General features: G+C 37.7%; 3 protein-coding genes across 9 annotated transcripts; 1 reads left to right on the forward strand and 2 right to left on the reverse strand.

Annotated features, from left to right (window-relative positions):
* The first annotated feature begins 774 nt into the window (after positions 1 to 774).
* LOC100254985 (LRR receptor-like serine/threonine-protein kinase RPK2) lies at positions 775 to 4,724 on the forward strand. The gene has a single exon (XM_002279943.5). The coding sequence runs from the start codon at positions 1,000 to 1,002 to the stop codon at positions 4,417 to 4,419; it is 3,420 nt and encodes a 1,139-aa protein (XP_002279979.2). The 5' UTR covers positions 775 to 999; the 3' UTR covers positions 4,420 to 4,724.
* A 664-nt stretch (positions 4,725 to 5,388) lies between these two features.
* On the reverse strand, positions 5,389 to 9,071 carry LOC100253142 (ninja-family protein AFP3). The gene is made up of 2 exons (XM_002277081.4): positions 8,009 to 9,071; positions 5,389 to 5,991 (listed from the first exon to the last, which is right to left on the reverse strand). The coding sequence occupies exons 1-2, from the start codon at positions 8,754 to 8,756 to the stop codon at positions 5,576 to 5,578; spliced, it is 1,164 nt and encodes a 387-aa protein (XP_002277117.2). The 5' UTR covers positions 8,757 to 9,071; the 3' UTR covers positions 5,389 to 5,575.
* A 2,000-nt stretch (positions 9,072 to 11,071) lies between these two features.
* Positions 11,072 to 26,755, reverse strand: LOC100258271 (nuclear transport factor 2). 7 transcript variants are annotated; one of them, XM_010662306.3, is made up of 10 exons: positions 26,621 to 26,754; positions 25,309 to 25,495; positions 23,189 to 23,483; positions 22,860 to 23,098; positions 22,597 to 22,777; positions 22,172 to 22,293; positions 22,003 to 22,068; positions 16,721 to 16,799; positions 11,867 to 11,930; positions 11,537 to 11,651 (listed from the first exon to the last, which is right to left on the reverse strand). In XM_010662306.3, exons 2-9 carry the CDS (start codon positions 25,492 to 25,494, stop codon positions 11,890 to 11,892), a joined length of 1,209 nt encoding a protein of 402 aa, XP_010660608.1. In that variant the 5' UTR covers position 25,495; positions 26,621 to 26,754; the 3' UTR covers positions 11,537 to 11,651; positions 11,867 to 11,889. The 7 variants fall into 7 exon arrangements, 6 of the variants coding, with proteins under 6 accessions (XP_010660607.1, XP_010660605.1, XP_010660606.1 ...); XM_019225314.2 differs by lacking the exon at positions 11,537 to 11,651 and adding an exon at positions 15,966 to 16,082 and having other exon boundaries at positions 26,621 to 26,755; XM_010662305.3 differs by lacking the exon at positions 16,721 to 16,799 and having other exon boundaries at positions 11,072 to 11,651; positions 23,195 to 23,483.
* Between the last annotated feature and the right edge of the window lie 243 nt (positions 26,756 to 26,998).

Genomic DNA, 26,998 nt, shown 5'->3' on the forward strand with positions numbered 1-26,998 from the left:
TACGAGAAAATTATGAGCAGAGGAGAAGAAGATCCACTGTATTAAAAATTGGTATAAGAAAGGAGATATATAAGTAACTATTGGATATACATAGACATTATAACTTTAAATCCTATATATGGAGGAGAAAAATAAATTCAATAGGTCCAACGGGTCAATGATGGGCTATAGGATCGGGTCTATCAACCTAATACCTTGGTTGCCATGACCCCTAAAAAATTTCATAATTTTAATTTCATCACATATATTGTATCACGAGCTTTAGGGTCGGATAAAAAAGAAGAGTAGAAAATGAATAAAAGCAGAAAAATATTAACAATTAAAATATATTAGGGAATAAAAAGAGTGAACGGTCGTAGTGTGAACGGAGGTGGATTTGTGGTTGAAACTCGAAAGGAATTTTGTGTAATTATAGAGGCCAAGTGATTAATTAGAGTTAAGCAAAAATGAAAATAAAAGATGGGGGGAGGTTGTTAGGAACTGGGGATAGGAAAAACATAACATCAAGGCTTTTGATGATTGATGACATGCACGTGGGTGAGGTTGAGAAGAAGACACGTGTGAGACAATGGAATCTTCAACTCAGTGAGTCAGAGGCTGCCTCCCTTGCTCAATGAGTGGATGTTGCATTTATTGACCCCCACCCCCCACCTTTAATGGATCATGGGCCCCACCCTCCCCTCTCTCTCTATCCCCCCTAGTCTCCCTACTCCCTACTCCCTACTAAATTATTATTTTTCTTTTTTATTTTATAAAACATTAAAAACCCAAAAAAAAAAAAAACAATAACCAGCAGCACCGAGCTCAAAGCTAAAGACTAAAAGAAAAACGCGTTTTCCCTTCCCACTCCTCAATCCTTTCTCTTTCTGTTTCTCTTTCTCTCTCACGCTTTCCCCTTCCCTAGGGTTAGGGTTTTCTCACTACCCATCTTTTTGTCTACTGCTTTAGATTGGTGTTTTTGGATTTTTTTTTTCGTCAACCCTTTTGAGGGTTTCAAGAATGGACTGTTCTTCTGTGATCAAATGGCGTAGTCTGTGTTTCTTTAGGGTCGTTTTTCTCATCTGGGTCTTGGGGTTTCCTCTAAAAGCTGTCGTGTCTGTTAGCTCAGACAAATCAGTTCTTCTTCAGTTCAAGGACTCGGTCTCCGACCCGTCAGGGCTACTCTCCAGCTGGAAATCCAGCAATTCGGATCACTGTTCGTGGCTCGGCGTCACCTGCGATTCGGGCTCCCGGGTTTTGTCCCTCAACGTTTCGGGTGGCTGCGGTGGAGGTAATTCCGATTTGAATGCTTTATTGGGTTCTCAATTTCCTCAGCTTCCGCTATTTGGGTATGGAATTATGAAGAACTGTACGGGTGGTAATGTGAAACTGATTGGAACATTGTCTCCTGTGATCGCAAAACTTACTGAGCTTAGGGCTTTATCGCTTCCCTACAACGAATTTGGTGGCCAGATTCCCATAGAAATTTGGGGTATGGAGAAGTTGGAGGTTCTTGATCTAGAGGGGAATTCGATGAGTGGATCGTTGCCAATTCGTTTTGGGGGTTTAAGGAATTCGCGGGTTCTGAATTTGGGGTTTAATAAGATTGCGGGGGTGATACCCAGCTCCCTTTCGAATTTAATGAGTTTGGAGATCTTGAATTTAGCGGGCAACATGGTTAATGGAACAATTCCAGGGTTCATTGGCAGCTTTAAGGAGCTGAGGGGAGTTTATTTGTCATTTAATCGGCTTGGTGGGTCTATTCCGAGTGAGATTGGGAGCAATTGCCAGAAGCTCGAGGATTTGGATTTATCAGGTAATTTATTGGTGGGTGGAATTCCAAGCAGTTTGGGGAACTGTAGTCAGCTGAGGTCAATTCTGTTGTTTTCCAATCTGTTGGAAGAGGTTATTCCAGCTGAACTTGGTCAGCTTCGGAATCTTGAAGTGTTGGATGTGTCAAGGAATAGCCTTAGTGGATCAATACCTCCTGCGCTGGGAAATTGTTCTCAATTGTCAGCACTTGTGCTCTCAAATCTATTTGATCCGCTTCTGAATATCAAGAATATGAAAGGGGACTCTAATTCAGGGCAGTTGGTTTCTGGTAATGATGATTATAATTATTTTCAAGGTACAATTCCGGTGGAGATCACTACCCTTCCAAAGCTCAGGATAATATGGGCGCCTAGGGCAACTCTCGAGGGTAGGTTTCCAAGCAATTGGGGAGCTTGCGACAGCTTGGAGGTAATAAACTTGTCTCAGAATTTTTTCACTGGAGAAATTCCAGAGGGGTTTAGTCGCTGCAAGAAGCTGCATTTTCTTGATTTAAGCTCGAATAAGTTAACTGGAGAGCTTGTTGAGAAACTTCCAGTTCCGTGTATGACTGTGTTTGATGTTAGCTGCAACCTCTTGTCTGGTCGCATCCCCAGATTTTATTATGGAAGCTGCACTCGTGTTCCTTCTAATAACCGATATGTGCTTGAATCCTCCAGCCTGTCATCTGCATATGTATCTTTTTTTGCAAACAAAGGAATCGTTGAAGCCCCTTTATTGTTTTCCAAAGGGGATGACAGTCTTTCAGTATTTCATAATTTTGCCAGTAACAACTTCAATGGTACCTTTGAGTCAATGCCAATTGCATCAGACAGACTGGGGAAGCAAACTGTTTACTCATTTCTCGCTGGTGAAAACAATCTTACTGGACCATTCCCTAGAAATTTGTTTGACAAGTGTTATGGATTGAATCGAGTGGTTGTTAATGTTAGCAACAACAGAATCTCTGGTCAGCTTCCCACAGAAATCGGTGCATTATGCAAAACTCTTACACTTTTGGATGCCTCTGGGAATCAAATTAATGGGTCTATACCCCATAGCATTGGGAATTTGGTGTCTCTTGTTGCTCTTAACTTGAGTTCAAACCATTTACAGGGTGAGATTCCAAGCAGTCTAGGCAAGATAGAGGGTCTTAAGTATCTGTCTTTAGCTGGTAATATTCTGACTGGCCCCATTCCGTCCAGCTTGGGGAATTTGCAGTCCTTAGAAGTGCTGGAACTTTCTTCGAACTCTTTATCTGGTGAGATTCCAAGAGATCTTGTGAACTTAAGATCCCTAACTGTTCTTCTGCTCAATGATAACAAGCTCTCAGGGCAGATTCCCTCAGGTCTGGCAAATGTGACAACACTCTCGGCATTCAATGTTTCCTTCAATAACTTGTCTGGGCCGCTGCCATTGAACGATAATTTGATGAAATGCAGCAGCGTCCTTGGAAATCCTCTTCTTCGGTCTTGCCGCTTGTTCTCTCTAACAGTGCCATCCTCAGATCAGCAAGGTGGGGTTGGAGATTCACAAGATTATTCCGCTTCACCTTCAGGAAGTCCAACAAGAAGTAGAAGCAGTAGTTTCAATTCAATTGAGATAGCATCCATAACATCTGCATCAGCAATTGTTTCAGTTCTTCTAGCTCTTGTTGTCCTCTTCATTTACACGAGAAAATGCAACCCAAAGTCCAGAATTCTGAGATCTGCCAGAAAGGAAGTAACAGTTTTTAATGACATAGGGGTTCCATTGACATTTGAGAACGTTGTGCGGGCAACAGGAAGTTTTAATGCAAGCAACTGCATTGGGAATGGAGGCTTTGGGGCAACATACAAAGCTGAGATCTCACCAGGAGTCTTGGTGGCAATAAAACGGCTTGCAGTTGGACGGTTCCAAGGGGTTCAACAGTTCCATGCCGAAGTCAAAACTCTTGGAAGGCTAGATCATCCCAATCTTGTGACTTTGATAGGTTATCACGCCAGTGAAACAGAGATGTTCCTCATATATAATTATTTGCCTGGTGGTAATTTGGAAAAATTTATCCAGGAGAGGTCTACAAGGGCTGTGGATTGGAGGGTACTTCACAAGATTGCTTTGGACATAGCCCGAGCACTTGCCTACCTACACGATCAGTGTGTCCCACGGGTCCTCCATCGTGATGTCAAGCCTAGCAACATACTGTTGGATGATGACTTCAATGCTTATTTATCCGACTTTGGACTGGCCAGGCTTTTGGGACCTTCAGAAACCCATGCAACCACAGGTGTTGCTGGAACTTTTGGGTATGTTGCTCCTGAGTATGCAATGACTTGCCGAGTCTCTGATAAGGCCGATGTCTACAGTTATGGGGTGGTTCTGCTTGAATTATTGTCCGACAAGAAAGCCCTAGATCCTTCGTTTTCATCATATGGGAATGGCTTTAATATTGTTGCTTGGGGCTGCATGCTCCTGCGACAGGGCCGCGCCAAGGAGTTCTTCACTGCAGGTTTATGGGATGCAGGTCCCCACGATGATTTGGTAGAAGTTTTACATTTGGCTGTTGTATGTACTGTTGATTCTCTTTCTACCAGGCCTACAATGAGGCAAGTTGTAAGACGGCTGAAGCAACTGCAACCCCCATCATGTTAGCCATTTTGATGAGGCCCCTATTGATTAACTTAGTGATGTAGAAGGTAAAAGTCCCAATTGTGATTTGTACTTTTGCACTTGTTCCTCGGCCTGACTTAGATTGAATTCGAATTGTAGTTAATTCTACCTGTAAATTGTATTATAGTTCTGCCCCCATTTTTTTTTTAATGCCATTTTCCCTGATCACAGAGGGCTTACTGATGAATCTGCAGAAGAATGCAGATGATTGCTCCCCATCTCATATACGTGTACTTTAGTCCCATTTGTTGTTTAATAAAACTCATTTTCCTTTTTGTCCGGAGAAATCTGCCTCAACACCCTTGCTGATGCACTCAAATTGCCAAAACGCTACTCGGCTTCTCCTCTTGCTATGCCTACATTAGTTCCCTGAGCCCCCAAGGGTTCTGGTTAAGCTTGCATTAATCTTTATGGGTCTTGGCATTTGATCACTTGGATGATCCAGAAAGATCATGCAGGCACTATCAGTGTGCTGTTGGGACTTGGGATTGGTATCTGAGATTTCATTGTCCACCACCACTGTGATGACCTGCAAAACACTGCCTACCATCATTCTACTGCACTCTTCATTCCAGGCCCTAAAATGAAGCCCACAACCTAGCACTACCATTTCCAATACTGACTTGAGTGAAAGCCACTCATTCCCCACCCTCATGAAAAAGAACAGAAAAGTAAAAGCAGAGAAGTAGATCCAGGTTCACCCATAACCTGGAACAAGTTCTTCTGTCCGTCCAAAATGGCCACTCTCCTCCACCATGTGTATCCTACTTGCATCTGTCTGCCTTCCTGTGCTTCAATAGCTAGAGAGGATTTAATATGGAACCATAATGAAGAAGAGCATCATGGGTCCAACTTCACAATATACCTTCACCCAAAAGTTGGGAAAGCTAAAGCATCAAAGGAGTTTGTGAAGAGAGAGCAACAGTATAAAAGTAAAAGAAAAAAAAAAAATTCCCAACACAATTTAAATGTCTTCTATTCTCATTTTGACCTTTCGAACGAGAGGCTTCATGTACTGAATAAAATACACCTGCCTGGTCTATCAAAAGACGAAAAAGGGGAGAAAAGAAAACTCTAATTAAAACTCTAATTAACCTTTTTGATCACCTTCCTTTTTGGCACCATTGACCATTTGCCATTACAAAAGAGAAGATGGGTAAACAACTATATGCCGCAACGGGTGAGCAACATCACTGCCACCAGCATGCTTAACAAACTCAGCGGGAGACAGAAAGGTTCCATGGCAAACACATACTATTCTCACCTCCTCTCCCTTCTTATACCTGTAAAGAAAGCCATCTACCTTTTTCCCATTGGGGCCATCTCCTGTGGTAGACACACACGGCATATCTTCCATCACCTTCCTTGCCATTTCACTTACTCCCCTGCTAGAAATTGTGGGTTTCTTAGGTTGATTCTCTGCCACTACTCCTCCAACCTTGCCTGATTTCTCTGGTGTCCCAGGACTGATTAAGGGTTTCTGCTCACTCTGGCCTGGTAAAGACTGAATACTTGCTGGGCTTCTTGCTTCACTGCATTTGTTCACTCCTTTAACTTGAACCAAATGAATACTAATAAAGTTAGAGGTTCAGTAAAAGCATTTGTTGCATATCATACGGCTAATTTTCAGGATGTTTTGAGGCAAATCTGATGCTTACAGTGAAGCAGAAAAGCCTGTTTCTGTACCCTAGCACATTGGATTGAATCACATTTGAAGAAGTAAATGCATTGTTTGGAGACTAAAACCATGCCAAAACAGGCTAATAAAATGCACGTGTCAAATTTGGTTATAAAGAGAGTTCTGCCAATCCATTCTGGCATGCCCTGAACAAATTCCTAAATAATTTTCACATGGAAGTCTCAGTGACAGCAAGTCGCAATGAAGAAACAACATTTGATATCATACAATTAATAAAGAAATTTCTGTCCATGAGCAATGGCTCACAGGAGCTTCACTTGGTTCTCTTGGCCTAAAGGGACAAAAAAGACACATTCTGAAAAAGGAATCTCTGAAATTACTTGGGCTCCAGTCAGCACTCATTCATTTTCTGACAGGAAAAGAATGCTGGTTTCAATCAAACCGAATTTAAAATCCTCACTCCACAATAGCAGTCAAACTTGCTCCCTCTGTCTTTTTCCCTTGTAAATTATGAGATTTGCAATGATAATGCAGAAGAAAATTCCTCTTAAAAGTCCATGTGGACATGTTTCCACCACAACCACTCACCCCTAAGGTGCATTTTCATTGTAAAATATTGGTCAAATTCCAGGGACTCGTACCCTTGTTTTTTTGAGAGAGATTTTTAATGTGAATCACAACCTCAAAAAGCTAAAAACTCCAGTAAGAGTGAATTGGCATACTGAGATAGAAAAGCCTCAATAATGGAAGATGCACCTAAAATGAGAAGCTTATTCCTCACACCAGTGGCTTGAAAAAACTGAAACCCGATATTTGATGGCTTTTACCCAAAAGGTATTTGCAAGATGATGTTGAGACATGCTTGGACCATCAGAATTCCAGTTATATATAGACCAAGACAGAGGATGGACAAATAAATACTTCCACTAATAAGAAAGAACAAAAACTGCCCTATCAATACTCTATTAATTACACCCACCACATTATTCATTAGCTACATCTACTTCCACAAACAAAGGATAAACCTCAGATCGTAAAAATTGCGGTACATGTGCAAGTTTAATGACATACATGAATCAAACTAAACTAATATGATAGAAACAAGCAGATATTTTTTTACTTCCAAACATGGAAAAGAGTAGCGTTTGAATGACTTTTTAACTTGTAATCACAACATACAATGCAGTGGTATAGCATGGGATTCCCTTGCCATTCTAACACGGCATGGTCTTGAACCAAGAACATCAAACACATCAAATGCACCCAAAATCGTTCTAATGAAAGGATACAGAGAATGCAGGTTTTTATATTTCATAATGCTTGTTGTGAGAGTATATCTAGAATATCATACTAATTGAAAACATATGTGAAAAGAAAGAAAGATGGTTTGCAACAATGCTAAAAACACAAATCAAAAAGAACTGTGGAGTTCAATAGAAATAACATATACCCAAAACACACCAGAAGAAAATGCTCCTCAGGAGAAGTTCATGTTATAAAATTTTCACACATGTTAATGATTATTTGAGAGATGGAGCTGCAATTCCTAATAAGATCAATCTCAGGCTCTTAACTCCGTACAAGTTTGAAACCAAACATGGTATCATTTGCAGAATGACATTAAAACAATGATATGTAACATAAGAATCCAACCGAACCCGAAAAACCCCAGCCCAGTTGAGCTAGCAAAAAACAAAAACTAGCTAATTTGCAAGAATGAAACATAATCAACTCTTCTAGAATCTTTAAAAAAAATACATTCTATGGTCATCCGTCGATCCTCATCCCATTAGAAGGAATGCGATGAATGAAAAGGCAGTTAAGCAAAACGAGAATCAATTTTCACATTCTCAAATTTAACCAGAAGAAGCAAACAATAATTAGAAAAGAAAATTGTCAACAATGAATTTTCAGAGAAAAAATACGCAATACCTTGCATTGGTTGGCTCTCGAATTCGGAAATCCCAGAAGAACTCCTTTGCGATCCCACTGACCCTTGTGATGATGGTGGTAGTGGTGGCGGTGGAGGTGGTGGTGGTGTTGTATTTCCCTTCAAACCACCATCACCCAACCCATTAGCTCTTTCGGTTTTGCTAGGTATGAAGCCTCCTATAGTCCAACTAGGCATGCCCAAGTATGGCTGCTGCAGATGGTTTCCATTCCTACCCATTGGTGGTTTGTCCTCAACTACCTTATCTTCTTCGCAATTCTCCTCCAAACTAGCTCGATCCCTGTCTCGGCTCCTGGCTGTCTTGTAACTTCTCTGCTTCGCCGTTCTCTTCCTCTTGGCTTCCAATCTTCTCAGCGTCTGCAACTCCTTTCTCTTCCTCCACTCCTCCTCCGTCTCCATTGGAAGGGAGCACGTTCTGGTGAGCGCTGTGATGGGTAGCACAGTGGATGCTCTGTCTTGGTACCTCAGTGGGGTCATGAAATCCGAAATGGAAGACGACCGCGTCAGCATCTTCGCTTTCTTGGGGTCCACCCCAAAACGACCGTTCAATGATAGCCCCAGACTCAGCTCTATCTCACCAGTCTCTTCGCTTGCTGCTTCCTCGAATTTTCTCGGAAAAAGGTTACCAGCAATGACTCTCTGCAACAGATCTCCCGGGAGCCCATTCATTTGCACCGAAACACGTTGGGTTTCCCTGTTCCCACTCTCTCCAACCTCCCCCATACTCATTAATGGTCTCAATTCACACAAAACCCAGCACCAGAAAACTTAATCACAAAGCAGAATCCTAGCAGAAAAATAAGATTTAAAAAAAAAAAAATTCAAACAAAACAAAACAAAACAAAATCAGAAAAGAAAAAAGAGAAGGGGTTATTCAACCCATTTGAAAACAACTCCAACACCATTTTCACGAAACCAAGAAAGCAAATTATCGCGGGAAAGGCCCGGTGGCACGAAAGCGGAAGCCATGATAGATAGGAGATTATGATGACAACGATGATGGGAGAAGGAAACGGAAAGGAAAACAATTAAAAAGGAAAATTTATATATTAGAGCGGAAAGGATTTTACTTATGGGGGTGTGGAAATGACCAGAATGGACTCGCAGAAGAAACGGAAGCTGTGACACAAGGACACGTGGAGGTCATGAGGACTCTTAAACACCCACGTGTTTTTGAAAAGCCAGATTTCACGGCGACGCCAAACATGCGTCGCCACCTCCTTCCCTCTTCTAAAGCTGTCTCCATCAGACACGTGTCGTCTCGTCAACATCCACTCACCACAGCCCGCCACGTCTCGGAAAAAATCTTCTATAATATTTCCTCCTCTATCTCTCTCCTCTTCGGGAAGCTCTCTACCGTCCGCTTTGTGGGTCCCGCTCCCTGGCCCACTTCCCTGAACGATTGAGATTGTAGGGAGCTGGCTTCTATAGCTACGGCGCTGTGGCTGCTTCTTTTATCGACACGTGGCAGACAACCTCGCGTGTCGAGTCTGCTCCGTTTCTTCACCCGAGGCGCGTATTATGAATCGGTAGGGGAAGGCTGGAAGGGCAATCGCTGCGTGCAATTCGGCACCGTACTTGCGTGATGGAAAGGACACGTGTACGTGAGGGAAAGATTCCCACTGTTGCCCACTTGGTCTGTACGCCGGCCGGGTCCTCTCCACAGATCTGATAATGTAGTTAAAAGTAAAAGTTAATTTTTTTTTTTTGGTAATTATTCTGAATTTATTTTATTTTGATTTTAGATTTTAATTTATGCGTGAGGTTTTTTTTTTTTTTTCTTTTTTGGTGTGAAGTAATTATTTTTGGAATCAGATATGAGTAGGGGGAGCAGGTGAACGAGATTGACAGGTGGAGGGTGGTGTGGCAATAGAGACGTTACAGGTAGAGGTGGGTGGCAGAGGAACAGCCAAGCACAGGCACCAACATGTCTATGTCCATCATTATATCTTCGCTTTTTTCATATCACATCACCTGTCAATTAAGTTTCCTTTTTTTTTTTTTTTTTTTCTTTTCAAGTAAACAAAAATAGATTGGTTTAATTTTTAAATTAATGTGTACATGTTTTGTAAGTTTAGGATGATCAACTTTTAAGAATATGCAACGGACGAAAGGAAATCATATTCATTGATGATATATGAACTATAAATATAGGTTAATATTGAGGGTCGCTATGAATATTTACTTTGTCCGTCAGTATCTAAAAAATATAATTATAACCAAAGATGAAAATATTGATGACGTATTTTTATGGATATGTCAAGAAATATTATTGAATATTTTGATATAAAATATCAATAAAAATTGATCAAAAATAATAATAAATATTTTAAAGTTATTATACTAAAAAAATGATACACAATTAGGAGATCAAGATCTCCTAATCTCAAATTTTGCTCTAATGTGTATAATATAATTTATTATATTTAACATTAATTGGCTCTGTCAAAGTGTATAATATGATTTGCTATATTCGACATTAATATCGTGTACATCGATAAGAAAATATAAATTTTACATACGCAAATTCAATATTAGGTTACATTAAAAATTATTTGGTAATCATATTGTGACATTTTATTATAATATGTTTGACCTTAAAATACATTTAGTATTAAAATTATAACCTATTTAATTCAAATGTTGTCAATGACATAAAATCATAATGGTTGTTAGAGGTTGATGGTGAAACTTTGACCCATATTTGGAAATCACCTTTGACCATAACCAATCAAATGATGTCAATCCTTATAGCTTGTATCACATAAAGAGATTTCACTATTTTGTATTGTGATAGGTTGATCACATTTCTTTATTCTTTGGTCTAATTTCTTGGCACAATAATCTTATTTACTTATTCCTTAATCCATATGTTTGTACATTTATTGGAGGGTTCACAACATTACACTATTGTTTCATTCTTTGACTTGGTCTGTTTTCAACTTTTCATCCCATCAAATGTATAATGTAGGGTTTTGTCATGCTAACATAGCCATACTAACTCCGACAAAGAAACAAAGAAACAAAGAAAAGGAGCTCCATGCTTTGGGAAAAATAAGGTTGTTAGGGACCAAGGGCCAATCAATCACATGCTACAACTCTGGAATTCCACTATGTGTTGGAAAACTGAAACATTAATAAGATTCTGCAGAACTTACATTCGCCCTACACAAAATTCTGTTGAACAAAACTCCCCACTACACAATGCCTTTTCATCTTGGCTTCCCTCCCCAACTCTTTCTTTTTGAAGTTACTCCTAACCAGAATCAACTGGGTTTTAACTACTCATTAACTTAATATCATCAAATTATACATGTTTCTCTGAGTGCTCATCCCATCACTGACTGTAAAAACATCTTCGTCAAAAGAATTCCCACCAAAATTCTTATATTATATTTCACCTGGAACCAGCATTCTGGGTGTGCCCACTTGGACGCCCAGCTCTCCCTCGTCCTTGTCGATAGCCTTCTCCTCCACTGCGCCCACTTGGACCCCTACCTCGCCCTGAAAACTCGCCCCGGATTCCATACTCGATTCTAACAAACCCTCTTCCACCACCAAAACTTCCCCGGCCCCGGAACACACCCCTTCCGGAAGGGAATCTACCTCCTCTCCCACTGCCAACTGCAAGAACCAGCAGCATAGTCAGCGTTCAGACATATATTAAGCATTATTATCTAAAAGTCCATGCACCTCCATTCTCTACTAATATCATAAGCATAAGCCAACATCAATGCAATTTTACCTTTTGATCTCTAATATTCCTATTTAACAATCAAAATTCTAATAGATTCAAAGTGGAAGGAAGGAGCACCCCAAAGCAAATATTCATGATTTACCTCGAGTTGTAGTTCTCTTTATCTCAACAACAGCTTGATGATCCCCAATAATGATGGGTGAAGCCTGAAATGTTACATTTCAAGTAGATAAGAAAACCAGAAATTTTAAAAAAATTTGGAAGTGTAATGAAATATAGTTGAAAGTTTATAAGTTAGTAACCCTAGAAATCCAAACAGAGAAAAAAAAAATTATTAGACAAGTGGGCTTCTGTTGAAGCTTTATGACAATTAAAGGACAAGATCCTTCATCACTTGAATAAAATTTCATATAGATGTATTGTCCAGCATAGAACAATGACAACCATACACATCCAGAAAGTGCAGTACACCAAACTCACTGGAAGAAGGCTAACCATCCAGGGAATATGTAAATAACCTAATCGGAGAACTAAGGAGGATAATCCATATTTGAAGCAAACTACATTTTCTCTTTCACATCAATTTTTAAACACCATAAAATTCATTGCAATATCAGCTGACTTGGATAAAGATGAAACAAGTCAGGTGTATCAACATGTCATCTCATGTATGTCAGGCTTGATCATGAATTTTATTTGAAGAACTATGCAAGAATACAATGATAACCATATTCAAACTTACCCTACTACATATCAGGAGTTTCGATGAGTTTTGATGTTTTGGAGGATACCATGACAAATTTTCAATATATATAGTTCTTTTGATAGGTAAATGAAAATAGTATTATAGTGCCAAAAGGGGCACACCACAGTACACATAGTGTATACAACAACTGCCAAATAGTGCCAAAAACGATAGGGAAAACAAAAATATTTCCTTCCTCAATCTGATCCCAACCAATCAATAAAATCTTTTATGAACATAGTTGAATTTTCTATAAACAAATTAGTCCAAGATAACAAGCTGCACAAAAACAAAAATTTCAGCTTTTGAACGGAAGACTCCACATTGTTGATAGATCTTCTACTTTTCTCTTTCCATATTGTCCAAAAAAGGCATAAAGGCTCCAAACTTTCTTCTGCTTTCTTCCAACAAAAGAGCCATGTCACCCTAAAAGGGTCTCTCAATTGTAGAGTGGATCACCCAACACACCCCAAACAAGGAGAACAAGAGCTCCTACAACATCGTCGCCTTTCCACAATGCAAGTGGATGTGATCAATCGACTCCTCATGAGCATAACAAAGGGAGCATCTATGGACTAAAGACCAACCCCTCCTTTGTAGTTGGTCTAAAGTCAAAACTTTCCCCCACGTTGCCTCCCAAGCAAAAAAACTTACCTTTGGAGGAACCCACGCATTCCACACTACACTTGTTGGGAAAGGCTCTATCCTTCCTCCCTCAAGGATAGAATAGAGGGACTTAACAGAGAAGGATCCACTCTTTGTTTTCACCTAAAACACCCTGTCCTCCCCTTCCACATCCACCGCCTTACCTTGAAGCCTTACACAAAAGCACTACACGGTCTCTATCTCCCAGTCATTGAGAGGTCTAGAGAAGTTAGGAATCCAAACACCTTCCTCAGAAGAGTGCATCCACAAATCTGCCACCCAAGCCTCTTCAAAGTTGGCTAGGGCAAATAAGGAAGGGAAAGAGACACAAAAAGGCTCATCACCACATCAATTGTCTTTCCAAAACTTAACCCTTCTTCCATTGCCCACCGTGAAAGAAATTCTAGAAGAAACTAACTCCCACAAATTCCTTACAACCTTCCATAACCCAACGCCATAGCTACCCTTCACTTCCTTAGAGCACCAACCCCATTCCATTTCCCCATATTCCCTATAAATAGTTTCTCTCCAGAAGACATCCCTTTCTGTAGCAAAGTGCTAATTCCACTTGCAAATAAGGGCCTCATTTAGAGAGTGAAGGCGTCTAACTCCAAGACCCCCTTTTCTCTTATCCAAACAAACAATAGCTCACTTCACTAAATGAGGCCTACTCTCTAAAGACCCACCTCCCCAAAGAAAATCTCTTTGGATTTTCTCCAACCTTAAACAAACTCCCTCGGTATCCGGAACAAAGACATCAAGTGGATTGGCAAGCTAGCTAGTGTGCTCTTGATTAGCGTTAACCTCCACCCTTTGGAAATATATTGTCTTTTCCACATTGCCAATCTCTTTCGGAACCTTTCTTCAACCTCGTCTCAAGCCACCACGGAATTATGAGTAGCCCCTAGCCTAGCGGGAGCCCCAAATAAGTGGTCAAGAGCACACCCACTTTGCATCCTATTTCAAAAGCCATCTCCTCTACATTCATTACCCTCCCAATTGAAATAAGCTCATTCTTAGCTAAATTAATTTTCAAACCCAAAATGGCCTCAAACCACATGAACAACCAACTCAAATAAGTCATTTGGTTAAAAATGGCCTCACAAAACACCAAGGTATCGTCGACGAACAATAGATAGGAAACCTCCAAATCCTCTCCATTTCTACCAAACATTTTGAAACCAAACAAATAACCCCCCTCACTTACCTTTCTAAGAAGGCAACCGAGTGCCTCCTTTGCTAGGACAAAAAAATACGATGAAAGCAGGTCCCCCTGTCTTAAACCCCTAGAACTTTGAAAAAATCTTGACGGGGTGCCATTCGCTAGCACCGAGAACCTTGGAGTTGAGATGCACCACCTGATACAATTGATCCACCTTCGTCCAAAGCCCATTTTTTCTAACACCTCAAGTAAAAAGTTCCAATTAACGCGGTCATAAGCCTTTTCAATATCAAGCTTGCAAAGCACCCCAACTCTATTGCTTTTCAGAATCGAATCAATTGCTTCATTTGCTATAAGCACCGCATCAAAAATTTGTCTTCCTTCCACAAATGCATTCTGATATTTGGAGATCCCACCATTTTTTTAACCTATTAGCCAACAGCTTGTAAAGGCTGCCCACCAAACTGGCAATATGAATCATTTACCAGTTTTATATTGCTTTCTGAAATACTAACACTGGCTAGTAGTTTTAACTACCTTTTGCGATTGTAAATAAAATGAACCTGAAACCACTCAACTTCAGTTAAAATGAGAATGCATATCCAGAGACACTCTCTTCTCTTTTCATCAAAGGTAAGGCTACACAAGCACTCATTGAATGATCCAAAGAGAGTATCAGCAATCTAAGCGGATGATCAAACCTCAATGAAAGTCTCCCCGCATTCTACTGAATCTTAAAAAAAGGGCCCAGTACCCATCTCCTCACCACCAAGGATAATAATAATAAAATTACAACAACAATAAGCTTCTGACAGGAATATTACAATTGCAGATTTATGGAAGCTGCAGGAAATAGAGGCCACTGGGCATTGCAGTTCAAAAGACTACTTCAGGATTGGGAAACAGAGGTGTGACCCAATTTTTGGAACTCAATTATTCTGTGAGAGTGCAAGATGCAAGAATGGAAAGCTCACCATGGAAAGAGGATAGGATAGGAAGATTCAATACAAAGTAGTACCACAATGCTAAGACTAAAGTATTGTTCCTAGCCAAAGAAATTTAGGGTCCTAATTTCCTTTAAGAACCTGTTTTCTTGCTTGGGAAGCAATATGGGGAAAGAGCCTTACTATAGACATTCTAATGCAAAGAGGCTGAATGACGATAAATAGATGTAGTCTATAATAGGACAAAAAAGCTGTGGTTTTTTTCTATCAATCTGGGTCTAAGATGGGTGTTTCTAACTTTAGTGAAAAAAATCTCCTCCTCGGGTGGAAGTTAAAGAGGTTGGACATGAGGAGAAAGAAGGTTTGGTAAATGGCTTCCCTATTGGAAAGAACATAATGGAAGGATTTCCATTGAAGAACAGCCAGATCAAAAGTTGATGGAAATCTTCATTAAATCCCCATTAGAGTGGTCCCATGTTTTGTTGGGAACGGAGAATTACACAATGCTGAATTTCTTAGATAGCCTTAATCGTGATCAAATAGGTTTTTATGAAGGCTGATTTGTGTAAATGCATATTGGTTTGCCTTTTTTGATGCCTACTGTATACCACTTGTGTACATAGGGTGTGGCCCTTTTGTTTGGCACTCTTCAACATACCCTCTGTTTGTCCACTTAATAAAAAAGAAGCAATGACAGTAAGAGCCAAAAATTTTAAAAGAGTTTATAAAATCATTCAATATTAACCTGAAAATTAGCATTTCCTTAACATTAAGTCAACCACCTTGCTGGAGGCCTAAAACCTTTCCCCCCTTTCAAAGATAACAGAGTTTAGTTGAGTAGAGAAAATACGCCAATGGTGTACTACAAAATTAAACAAAGTGAAGAAGTTAGAAGTATTCAAAAGAATGTTGGCACATGGTTTATCCAGTCATCTAACTTTATTGGCTTCGTATCAAACACTACAAGCGATTTGAGCTGATATGAGCAAATACTCTCCCAACATGCACAAAATACTCTCCCAACATGCACAAATTTCAATTGCTGAAAAGAAATCTAAATAAAATTCACTTGTGTTTGTGCAATTGATCCTTCAAATACAAGCCTGCAAATAAGTAAAAATCTTTATATCAGCCAGTAGCAGTATTTCTTCCTTAGAGATTCTTCCAACCACTCCTTCAATGAAGAAGAGGAATTAAGATAAAGTGGGCCCGTATGTTTTTGGTCCTTAAAATAGCATCTATCAAATGATGTCTTCTTATAATGGGGAGGCTGGTTTCTTATAGATGAATGACATCAGGGTAAGGATTTGGAAGACAGGATTGAGGGTCTGCATGACACTTGCATGAAGATGATATGAGGGAGAGAAGAATCTCCAATCCCAATAGAGGATTAACAATCCTAAACATTTTGCTAGACAGAAAATAATGTAACTTTAGTAAAGCAGAGTAGAAACAAGAAAACAGTGAAAATATGGCTACAGGATATCCAAAAATGAGTACCTTCAGTATCTTGGATCAGTTTTCCACAAGGAAGATGAGATTGAATGTTGATACACACCAACAAGACTGTAGAGAGCTTCTACAGTATTGTATCATCATGACAATTCAGATAAAAGTAAAATTTTTAACAAGGCCATAAGATCATCAGGTTATCAATTGACAGCATGCACCATCAAAGAAAAAAGATTCCCAAAATGAAAATGTTGAGAAGAATGAGTGGCGATGCAACAAACAATAGACAGAAAAACAAAAACCAAAAACAAAAACAAAAACAAAATGCATTGGGAGAGGAAAGAAGTGATACCAATCAGGAAAAACATTATGAGGCTGAGCATCTAAGATGTCTGGTTATTTGCAAATAAGACAAAAGTGAACCTAGAAGGCGTTAACATTCAAATATTAAAGTTGAAGAGGGTTAAGGTGACCAGAAAGACATTGGTTGAGGTATACAGCTGAATAACAATGATGGAGCCAGAAATTGTTGAGGGGAGACAAATAAGAAAAATTATGAAGCATAAATAGAAAAGTTATGGAATATAATGAACATCAGTAAGTTCTTTTATTTTGAGAAAGGTTGATGCTACCATCATTATTATTCAATAAATTAATCCATTTTATATTATTCAATAAATTAAGCAATTTTATATCTTAGAGATTGGGATCTTTTATGTATTCTTGTTCGCCTATCAAAAAAATGTTCAAGAAAAGAAATAAATATATAAATTATTCAACCAAAACAATGAAAACATTAGTAAAAATATTTTTAAAATTTTATAAAAATATTTAAAATATATATATATTTTTTCAAAAGAATTAGAAAAATAACAAGATAATTTCACTAGAAAATCTTCAATAGTTTTAATAGATATTTGCAATGAACTTTTTTTTACTTTCTTAAACAATTCAATAATTTCTCTAATAAATTTTAGGATTTTTTTTTTAAATCAAGAATGTCCAATAATTATATGCAATCTAGTAATTAAGTATCATTGCAAATTCGTTATTATTTAATTAAATATGAAAATTCAAAATGTTTCAACATCTCAAAATTGACAAGTATCCACCATTAAAAAATCATTTAATAAAATATTAAACACAAAATTACAAAACTTTCCATTTGTTAGGAATAAAATTATAGAAAACCAAAATTTTCATATAACCAAATGAAAATTTGGAAAAGTTAAATTTAATATATTGAGAGAATGAAAAATAGATTAAGATAAGAAAAAAAATTATTGATTAGTATGAATATTAAATGAACTTTATAAAATATTTCATTTGTTTGTTTGTTAATTTTTTATTTAAAATTTATGAAATCTTTTATTTAAATCCTACTATATACATATAACTTGGAACTTTGTTTTTTCATAGGTAATAAAAAAGTTGTACATACACGATAAAAGAAAATAGAACACCACCAACAAATACAATAGATACAAAATGACAAGACCACAAAAGAGAGAACACAAAAAATAACCCCTTAAAAAAATTCCAACCAATCTACAAAATCAATCAAAGACGTTAAACCTCCTTGGTAACAAATCACTTGGGAACAAAGACTTTAGCTTATGATCAAGCTTTTTCTCATTTTAAATGCTCTTCAGTTCTTTTCTTCTAGATTGTTCAAAAAATGCATAGAGTGACTCTCCAAATCTTCTTTTATTTTCTCCCAACACAAGAATCATGCCAACTTGAAAGAGTTTCTCTAACCGTGGAAAGGAGCACCCAAACTATGCGAAAAAGGAACAACAACAAATGCCTTAGAACCCTTGATTTGGCACAACGAAGAAGATTGTGACCAATTAATTCCCCATTGATTTTACAAAGAAAACATCTTTTTGGGGCTAATCTAACATCAATGCTTTTCCCCAACCGGCTTCCCAAGTAAAAAAAGCTCACTTTAGACAAGATGCATGAATTCCAAATAATGTCCAATGGGAAGGCAATTGACCTTGCCAACTCCAAGACAAAGTAGAGGGATTTAACAAAAGATGAAATAAAATCCATTCCTTGACTCCTTCCAAATCACCTTGTCGTTTTCTCCCCTTCTCATTGCCTTATCTTGTAATCTTGAGAAAAAATTCTCAAAACTACCAAACTTCCAACTGTTTACGTGTTTAAAAAAACATAGAATCAATGACCTCTAGTGCCTATCTCATCTCATAAATCCACCACCCAAGCATCTTTGGACAATATTAGAGCATACAAAGAGGGAAAGGACTCCTCCCACAAGGGATCCCATGTAACTTGAATCATTATACATTATCATTACTTTGAGATTAGTATTAGTTTTTCCCAACAGTGTTTAATTACAATTAATTTTTGAAAAAAAATTAAATTAATACTTTTTTTAAGGGGGGCAAAATTAAATTTTTTTAATTCAAATTTGAGAAAGGGCATGAGTCTAGCTCACATTGGCTCCCACAAGGTTGAATAGTGCACTTTACATAGTTAGATTTAGGCACTATTGAGTTGATTTTTTGTCCTAATTTAACCACCTAAACAATTTGCTAGATATGGAAGTACAATCCTTGATTAGTGTTCAAATGATTCAAAATGACAATAGTTAAATGATCCAAAATAAGTTCAAATGAGCAGCCCTCAAAGTTTTTTTTTCTCTTCTTCTTATCAAAGGATCTATCCCAACTCAAAAAGATATCTATCTCTGAATAGTGCATCATCCCTTGCATTCCAAATAAGGCATAAATCAGCTAGCACAATATGACTGCTTTCAAACAATGAAGGAAGATGTGATCAAACATTTATTCTTCTCTTTTGCACAAATAGCTAACCCTTGAAGGAATCCAATGACTCCAAACAATACTCCTGGGGAAAGCCTCCATTCTTCCACTAGGCAAAGAGAAGTAGGGGGATTTAATTGAAAAATTGCACAATTCAAATTCAACCAGCCATTTTATCCTCCACATCCCTTCAAATAGTCCGCACTTGCGATCTTCTAAAAAAAACACTCCATCCCATCTAGATCCAAGTATGGATCTATCTAGTAAAACAAGGGTCCTAAAGCCACCTCCACCTCCACATCCCTTCCCTTCTTCTCCCCCCCAACCCCACCCACCCACACACATAGAAAACAATGCAAAAAAGACTCTCCAAGAGCTAAGTCACAACAGCACCTATCATTCTAAAATTTCACATTCCACCTATTGCCCACCCAAAAACTAGTTCTATTGTTAAAGATGTCCCACCTGCTTCTGATTCCCTTCTCCTTCCCACCATTAGGATACATTACTCCTTCACTTCCTTTGTTTGTATTATGCCTAAACATACTGTAAATTAGAGCAAACACTATTTTAACTTCTGGGTTCCAACCATCACATACTCAGGAAATTCTCTCTTTACTGTCCCACATTATGTTCAACAAAACTTAATTAGACAAATTATTATAATGCATGAGAAGTTTCGAATAGACAGTGAACTCATGTACAGTAATCTCAGGATCCTTTCGGTTCTCTTGCATTCTCCTTTGTAAATTCTTATTTCTCAATTTATATGGAACTTGAAACTTGATCCCATTTGCCCAACCTAGTTTCATTTATGGACCATCTTTAGTAGAAAAGCAAGTTGTAATCCTATTTCTTTGAAATAAATTCCTTTTATCATAGAATAAAAGGGGCACATAGCCCCAATATAAGCTTTCAGTCACGAGGGTTACATTTTTCTTGGTAAATGAATTTTGGAATTTTGGCATTTCTCTTTGGATTAAGTAGGAGTGCTTAGGTGTTTCAATAGCCAAAGATAAGTCTATCAAAAGGAAGATACCGACAGAGGAACCAGATTATTTTTCTACCACTTCAATGGATCTTTAAGTTCTCCAAAGACAAGGAAGCTGGCTAGGCTTAACTCTAGGGTAACAAACCTCACAAGATAGTTCAATTAAACACTGGAACCTAAATCCTTACGGACTTCTATTCCCTCAACTCCCACTATCCAAATGCATTCATGGTGGAAAGAGCAAGCAAATCTTTACACACTCTTTTTGTCCCCATCAAACTACAATAAAAATTGAGGCCTTTTCCCACCATTTTTCTTGATTTCATTGACATATGTAAATACATGTGCAAATACATATACACCCACCCTTTTAGCACAACCTTCATAGCCTAGCCTACAACCTACAATTAACCACTCTTATAATGCATATTGGAAATATTGCAAGAGAATGTTATACTAATCCATCAAAAAAAAATATATTGCCTTTTGTCCTACACCGTACAACCCCATAAGATGACAGATCAGGAATTATATAGTGGTAGCCCCACTAGTATCTATTTGATGATACACACCTAGACAAGAACCATAAATCAAACATGCTTACTATACACCTGAAATAACACTCTAAAAAAATAATGGACAACAAGCTAGAGCATGCAACAGATACGGAAGTTACCACCCCACAAGAATGAGTAAAGCAATCACTGCTGTCCAAATCATGTGACTTCTCTTGATGTGGAAATTACTTAGTAATTTACTTATTCCTGAGAAGTGTTGGCTTCCAAAACTAAATGCTTAGAGGGTAAGACAATCAAATAATCAGGGTTGTACTTGTCTGCTGGTTAGACGAGTGATGGATGAGCGCCTGCTGCCTCAAGAAAAAAAGGTGGATGAAAAATATCTTATAGAAAAAAAACTAAACAATGATGCATGATCAGAGATTACATTTGAATGGGAGAGCTGACTTTTAATCTGGATGGATAACTATGCTTTGCCAAGATATAATGTTCAAATATGATACTCACACTAAGTTTAAACTCTATCAGCCTAAAGTTGTAGAGGTAGATTTTAAGAAGATATAGTGACATTTACATAAAATATAAATCCTACACTTCTTCCTTTTGTATCCGAGGAATGAGGAGCTCATTCGTTTCCAATAGGCACATGGAAATTGCCTGGGGCTTTAAAAGAGTTGGTCATATCAAACAATGGCAAAATTGGGCATTTGAAACAAAAAAGTGACCGCAAATCATCATCAAACTAGGACTAAAATGTTTGACACTTGAGGGTGCTACAAGGACAAGAGGAGGGAACACCAAGGTAAACATGCATAGAAGTGTAGAAAAGAAAAGACACGGTTTCCTATAATATTTAATAGCACATATAGCCTTCAACGGAGCAGAACAGCTGAAAATTGTAATAGCCTATCCCAAGTAGTTGGAATAAGCCTTAGTTAACAGTAATGATAATAAAAATACCAAGAGGTCAAACAGATCATCTTGAAAGTTGCAGCATCATAATGCCAACAAAGATCAATTTATAAGACATACCTGAATTGCACTGTGCATGGAGCTCAATGACAGAAATTCAACAAAGCCAAAACAGTATGCCTGTTGCTGAACAGTCACAATATGAAATAATCAAATAAAATCAAGTAAATAAATGCTGAGGTGAGGGGAAAACATAACATTATATAAAATATTTGGGTATGCAACCAACCTTATTACTTCTGACTTGGACACCACCCTGCTTGATAGGTCCAAATTTCTGGAATTCAGCCTCAAGCTGAGAAACAGTCACATTTAAGGGCAAATTCCGGATGTAAATTGAGTGGCCCTCAACTGCAAGGGATAGAATATTTTAGCCATTAGTAAAGTGCCTATGCATTATTAGAGAAAGGAAAAGAGAAAAGGAAAAAACAAGTTAAACTCAGATCCCATGTATCAAACATATAGATCTGCTCAGCACCAATATACTGCTTTCATACCAGAAAGATGATTAGATTCTAGCATGAGCCTACGTATGAGAATTTTTCTTTTTCTTTTTCTTTTTTTTTTTCACATTTACGTAACCTAAGCACAACTGTTCCAAAAGAGAAAACTACTATATTTTAAGCAACAAAGAAAAACAGGAGGACTATGTACCTTCCTCGGGAGCATCACTACTTTCAGGGGCATTGATGCTACTTGTGACTGATGATTCAGGCACTGGAGCAGGTGCTGCCAGCCCAGGTGACTGGTTCTCAGTTTTTGCAGGAGTCACTTTCGTAGTTTTGGTAGGCACATAAACTTTGGTAGACCCTGAACTGCCCTTCATCACTTTTACCTATGACAAATAATGAACTTCAATGACTAATTCAACACCAAAATAATGCTTATGAATGAATCTATTTGATTTCTGAACCCACAATTGAGGCATAAGACTTCTTTGGAGCATCCTCTTGGGCAGAAGAAGAAGATGATTCTGCAATAGTAGAATCATCATTCTCAATTGGATGAGACTGAGTTTCTGTAAAATCCTCTTCTTCATTAACTAATTGTTCCTCATTTTCCAGTGGATCATAGACTTTCTCAATAACAATCTCATCATCTTCCACAACAGAAGTTGCTGGGTCTGGCACAGGAGGATCAGGATCATGAGTGTGCCCTGGAAACAAAAATAAAAAATTATGCCAAAAGGGTTTTCAACATAATGCCAAAGTAGTATAGCCAAAAAAAGCTAACAAAAAAAACCAACCTGGACCTTGGTTCAAGGAGACTGCAGGGGAATCATTGGTTCCATTAATTGGAATGGTTTCCAATGCTTCACCATCCACAATATACCTTAAAACATCATTCAGGACATAGTATCCATTGTATTGTGGAGCAAGAAAAAATGATTGTGTGAACTTTTTTCTCCGTTTATCCTTGGTCATTAAGCATCCAGTTACTAGAACAATTACCCCTCCTTCATAAGAGCTCTGAGAATCTGTAGTCATTATTTCTGTCTTCCTGTTCTTGAACTCAGATGAAAGAATCTTCTCATTGATACCCTGGTCCAACATAAATGACAGTATTACTTGTATGTTGAATCTTGATTAAATATTTTGATAATATTTTTTTAAAGGAAAATAATAAGATTAAAGAGGGCCTAACAAAAAGGAGGGCACAACCCAAGTATAGAAGTATAGAGAGCACCCCAAAGGGCAATAAGGGAAAAGAAAATGGAAACAAGTGGAGAAAAAAAACAAGGGCCACAACTACTTAGCCTGTCCCTAAACTATTAACAAAATCCAAAAAAAAAAAATAGATATCAATTCCCAGAGGAAACCTGGACCAGTCAGAGAGTATTGAGGAATGGATCTTCAACTGCAGATCCAATGCTTCTCCAGTTTTCAAACCCTTTCGTTCTGCTCCCTTCAAATATCCCAAAACAAACAAATAAATAGAAGTCATCCCTCCACACATTTCTTTAATGCTTTCTACCCCTCTGCCACGCCAACCCAATATTAAATCTATCACCATCCACAGGATTGCAACAAAGAAAGCAAGAAATCACAAATCACATGAGCTTTCACTTGATGGATAAGAATGTGGCCGCAGACTCTTTCCTAACCTTCCACCCAAAAAAAAAAGAAAAATCTGTCGATCAACAGTCATCTCCTCATTAGATTGTCAATTCTTAGAAACTCTTCCTATATAGCTTCTGAGCAAAAAAGCATACGCTACGAGGGAGGTCCAATCCCCAGTCCTCCCTAGCGGGAAACTGAGTAGAATGCTCCAAAAGCAAGAACTTCTAGAACGATTTGATAAAGAAGATGCCATTGTTTGCATCCCTCTACACAAGACTATCCTACTCATCCCTTGCAAAGCCACAAAATGAATACACCCAAGGAATTGCCCCGTCAACTCCATCTTCTAGATATGAAACAATCTCTGAAAACAAGGATCCAATGACCCTGCCCCTCCCACTCCACTCACAACTCTGCTACTCCAGCATTTTTATGGGAAGCAATTCAAAACAGAGTTGAGAAACAATTTTTCAAAGGAATCCCCCACTCAACTGTCAAATCAAAACTTGTTCTTGAGCCTATTACCAGAAAAAACATAAAAGTTCTAGGACAAAACTCCTCCAAACTTTTCTAATTGCTTTCCACAAGCCCTGTCCAAATGCTTCTCCTGCCTCCTTAGAACACCACTTACTGTCCACCTCTCCAAATTTACCCCTAATAATCCATCTCCAAAGACAAAATGTGTACAAGGCGAACATTCTAAATGGAAGCCTGTGAACAAAACATCCTATGCTATGAATTTTTTCAGTAAGTGTAAAGAGCACTCTTCAAATGGTTAGTGTTGTTTATCGCAGTGATTAGACACTTTTCAGGAGCGCAACCAATGCCTTCAATCAATAAAACCTACAATATTGCATAGTACTTAAAACCCCTTTTGATGTGTGTTTTTAATTTTTTTTTTTTTTCTCTTATCTGTTTATATATAAAAATAAAAAAATTATAATAAACAAAACTATAATCTTGCAGATTGACAGAAACACAAAAATAGGAACAACTTAAACTTGTCCTTACAACCAGTATCTGATAGCAAATAAACATATCAGACTGATGTGAAAAGTAGATCACTTGACCAAATGTCTTGTATGATGCAAATCTCCTAAAGTGCCCATATGGTTTTCCAGACTATCAGAGCCTTCACATTCTGACCACCAAAGTTAAATAAGTGAACTATCAAAGAAATGTTTTTTCAAATATACTTAATTTTTTGTTCTCATAAATCTGTATTGTAGCTTACTAAAAGGGTAACATAGATCCAATTAAGGAAAGACATCAATAACCCAAAAGAAGGCCACTCCAAGAAACTTACTTGCATGGTTGTCACTGATGACATAAGCCCATTTGAATCTGGCCAGCTCATCACACTTGAATCCCGATAAAATCTGAAAACCAATTCTGGGGAACGGTGAAGAACATAGTAATACTGCTCGACGAAAGCATTTCCAACCACTTCAGCACTGGGAGGAAGTTGAGGATTCTCAGTTTGCATTGCCATTCTGTAGAAAATCCAAAAATGAAATATTACTACAAGAATATCTCCTAACTGTTTCAAAGGAGACAAAAAAGTAGAAACTGAAATTGGCTGAAAGAAAAATAATATTAAAAAATCAGTCATAATCATTATAATGCAATTAAACAGGAAAGTTAAGAAAAAGATTAAACCTCCCATCCGAAGAAAATGTTCCAAAGACACAATGTGAGCTCCGAAAAGTCTAAACTTACAAGGAAGACAAAGTATGAGAAACATAGTCTCAACCCCTACATGAGAAAAGCTCAATTGAACTTGACCTAAATGCCGGCAAGATAAAAGAAACCGAAATGGGATAAAACCTACAATAGGCTATTTATGAAATTAACACTAGGAAATTACACAGAATTCCCATCCTTAACTAAAAAAGTGGATCCAAACACACTCTGAAATGTTAAAAAGCCACAAGTAAATTACAGAAAATAAAAAATAAAAAATCCAAACAGTAAGTTAACATATAAAGTTCCCACATTCTTAAGAAACCCTAAATAATTTGAGACGCAAAATAAAGCTTACATTCATGCTTAAGAAACCCTAAAAAAAGAATTATTTAAAAGATAAAAATACCCCAGAATTTTTAATCCGACAGGGGACACCCAAAAACAGCTCAAAATTTAACACAACAAGGCCAAAAAGGTGGTACGAACCAGGATCAAAACAGAACAAAACTATAAAAAAAAAAAAAAAAAAAGCTGGACCCTGAGCTCACCCAAATACTCAATTTTTTTTAAAAAAAAAAATACACCCATCTAAAAAAACCAGCAGATATCAAGAAATCAAGCATGTCTTGCGATCACTCTCTCAGCTAATAAAAAATAAATAAATAAAATAAAATAAAAAATAAAAATCAAACCAACATATAATCACCGAACCAAGCCCTCATTAACCATCACAATGTCTGATCGCACCAAGAAATGAAGAGAAAAAACAGCAAAAATTATTCAAAATAAATATTGTAAAAAATAAAAATAAAAATTATCTGATAATATATGGAAATGCAGCAAAAGAACCCAACCATATAACCCGAAATAATTTTGTTTGAAAAAAAATAAAAAAATAAAAAATAAAAAATAAAAAAGAGCTAGGTAGGTACCTGATACGGGAATGTAGACGTGTGCTGCGAGAAAATCAGGGGAAAAACGATGAAAAGATGAGTGAGTGGGTTCACCACAGAGGGAGAGATGAACAGTTAGCGCAAAAAGAAAGGGAGAGAGTGAAAGCTACATGTGATGTCCTTTGTACTTAAGAAGAAGTGGATGGCCTCCCTTTCTTTTCTCTACAGTTCCTGCGGTTACCATTTCCATGCATATATTTATTTTAATAAACTCTTATTATTATCATCAAATACGGCATGTGTCTTAGATTTGACGGTTGCAAGCCGTTAAGACTTCTTTTCTAACTTTATTCTATTTTTCTTTAGTCGTGGGGATTCCGTTAAGCAAATTCTTTTTTTTTTTTTTTTATAATATAT

The sequence above is a fragment of the Vitis vinifera genome, chromosome 14 (assembly GCF_030704535.1).
Source record: "Vitis vinifera cultivar Pinot Noir 40024 chromosome 14, ASM3070453v1".
Lineage (NCBI taxonomy): Eukaryota > Viridiplantae > Streptophyta > Magnoliopsida > Vitales > Vitaceae > Vitis > Vitis vinifera.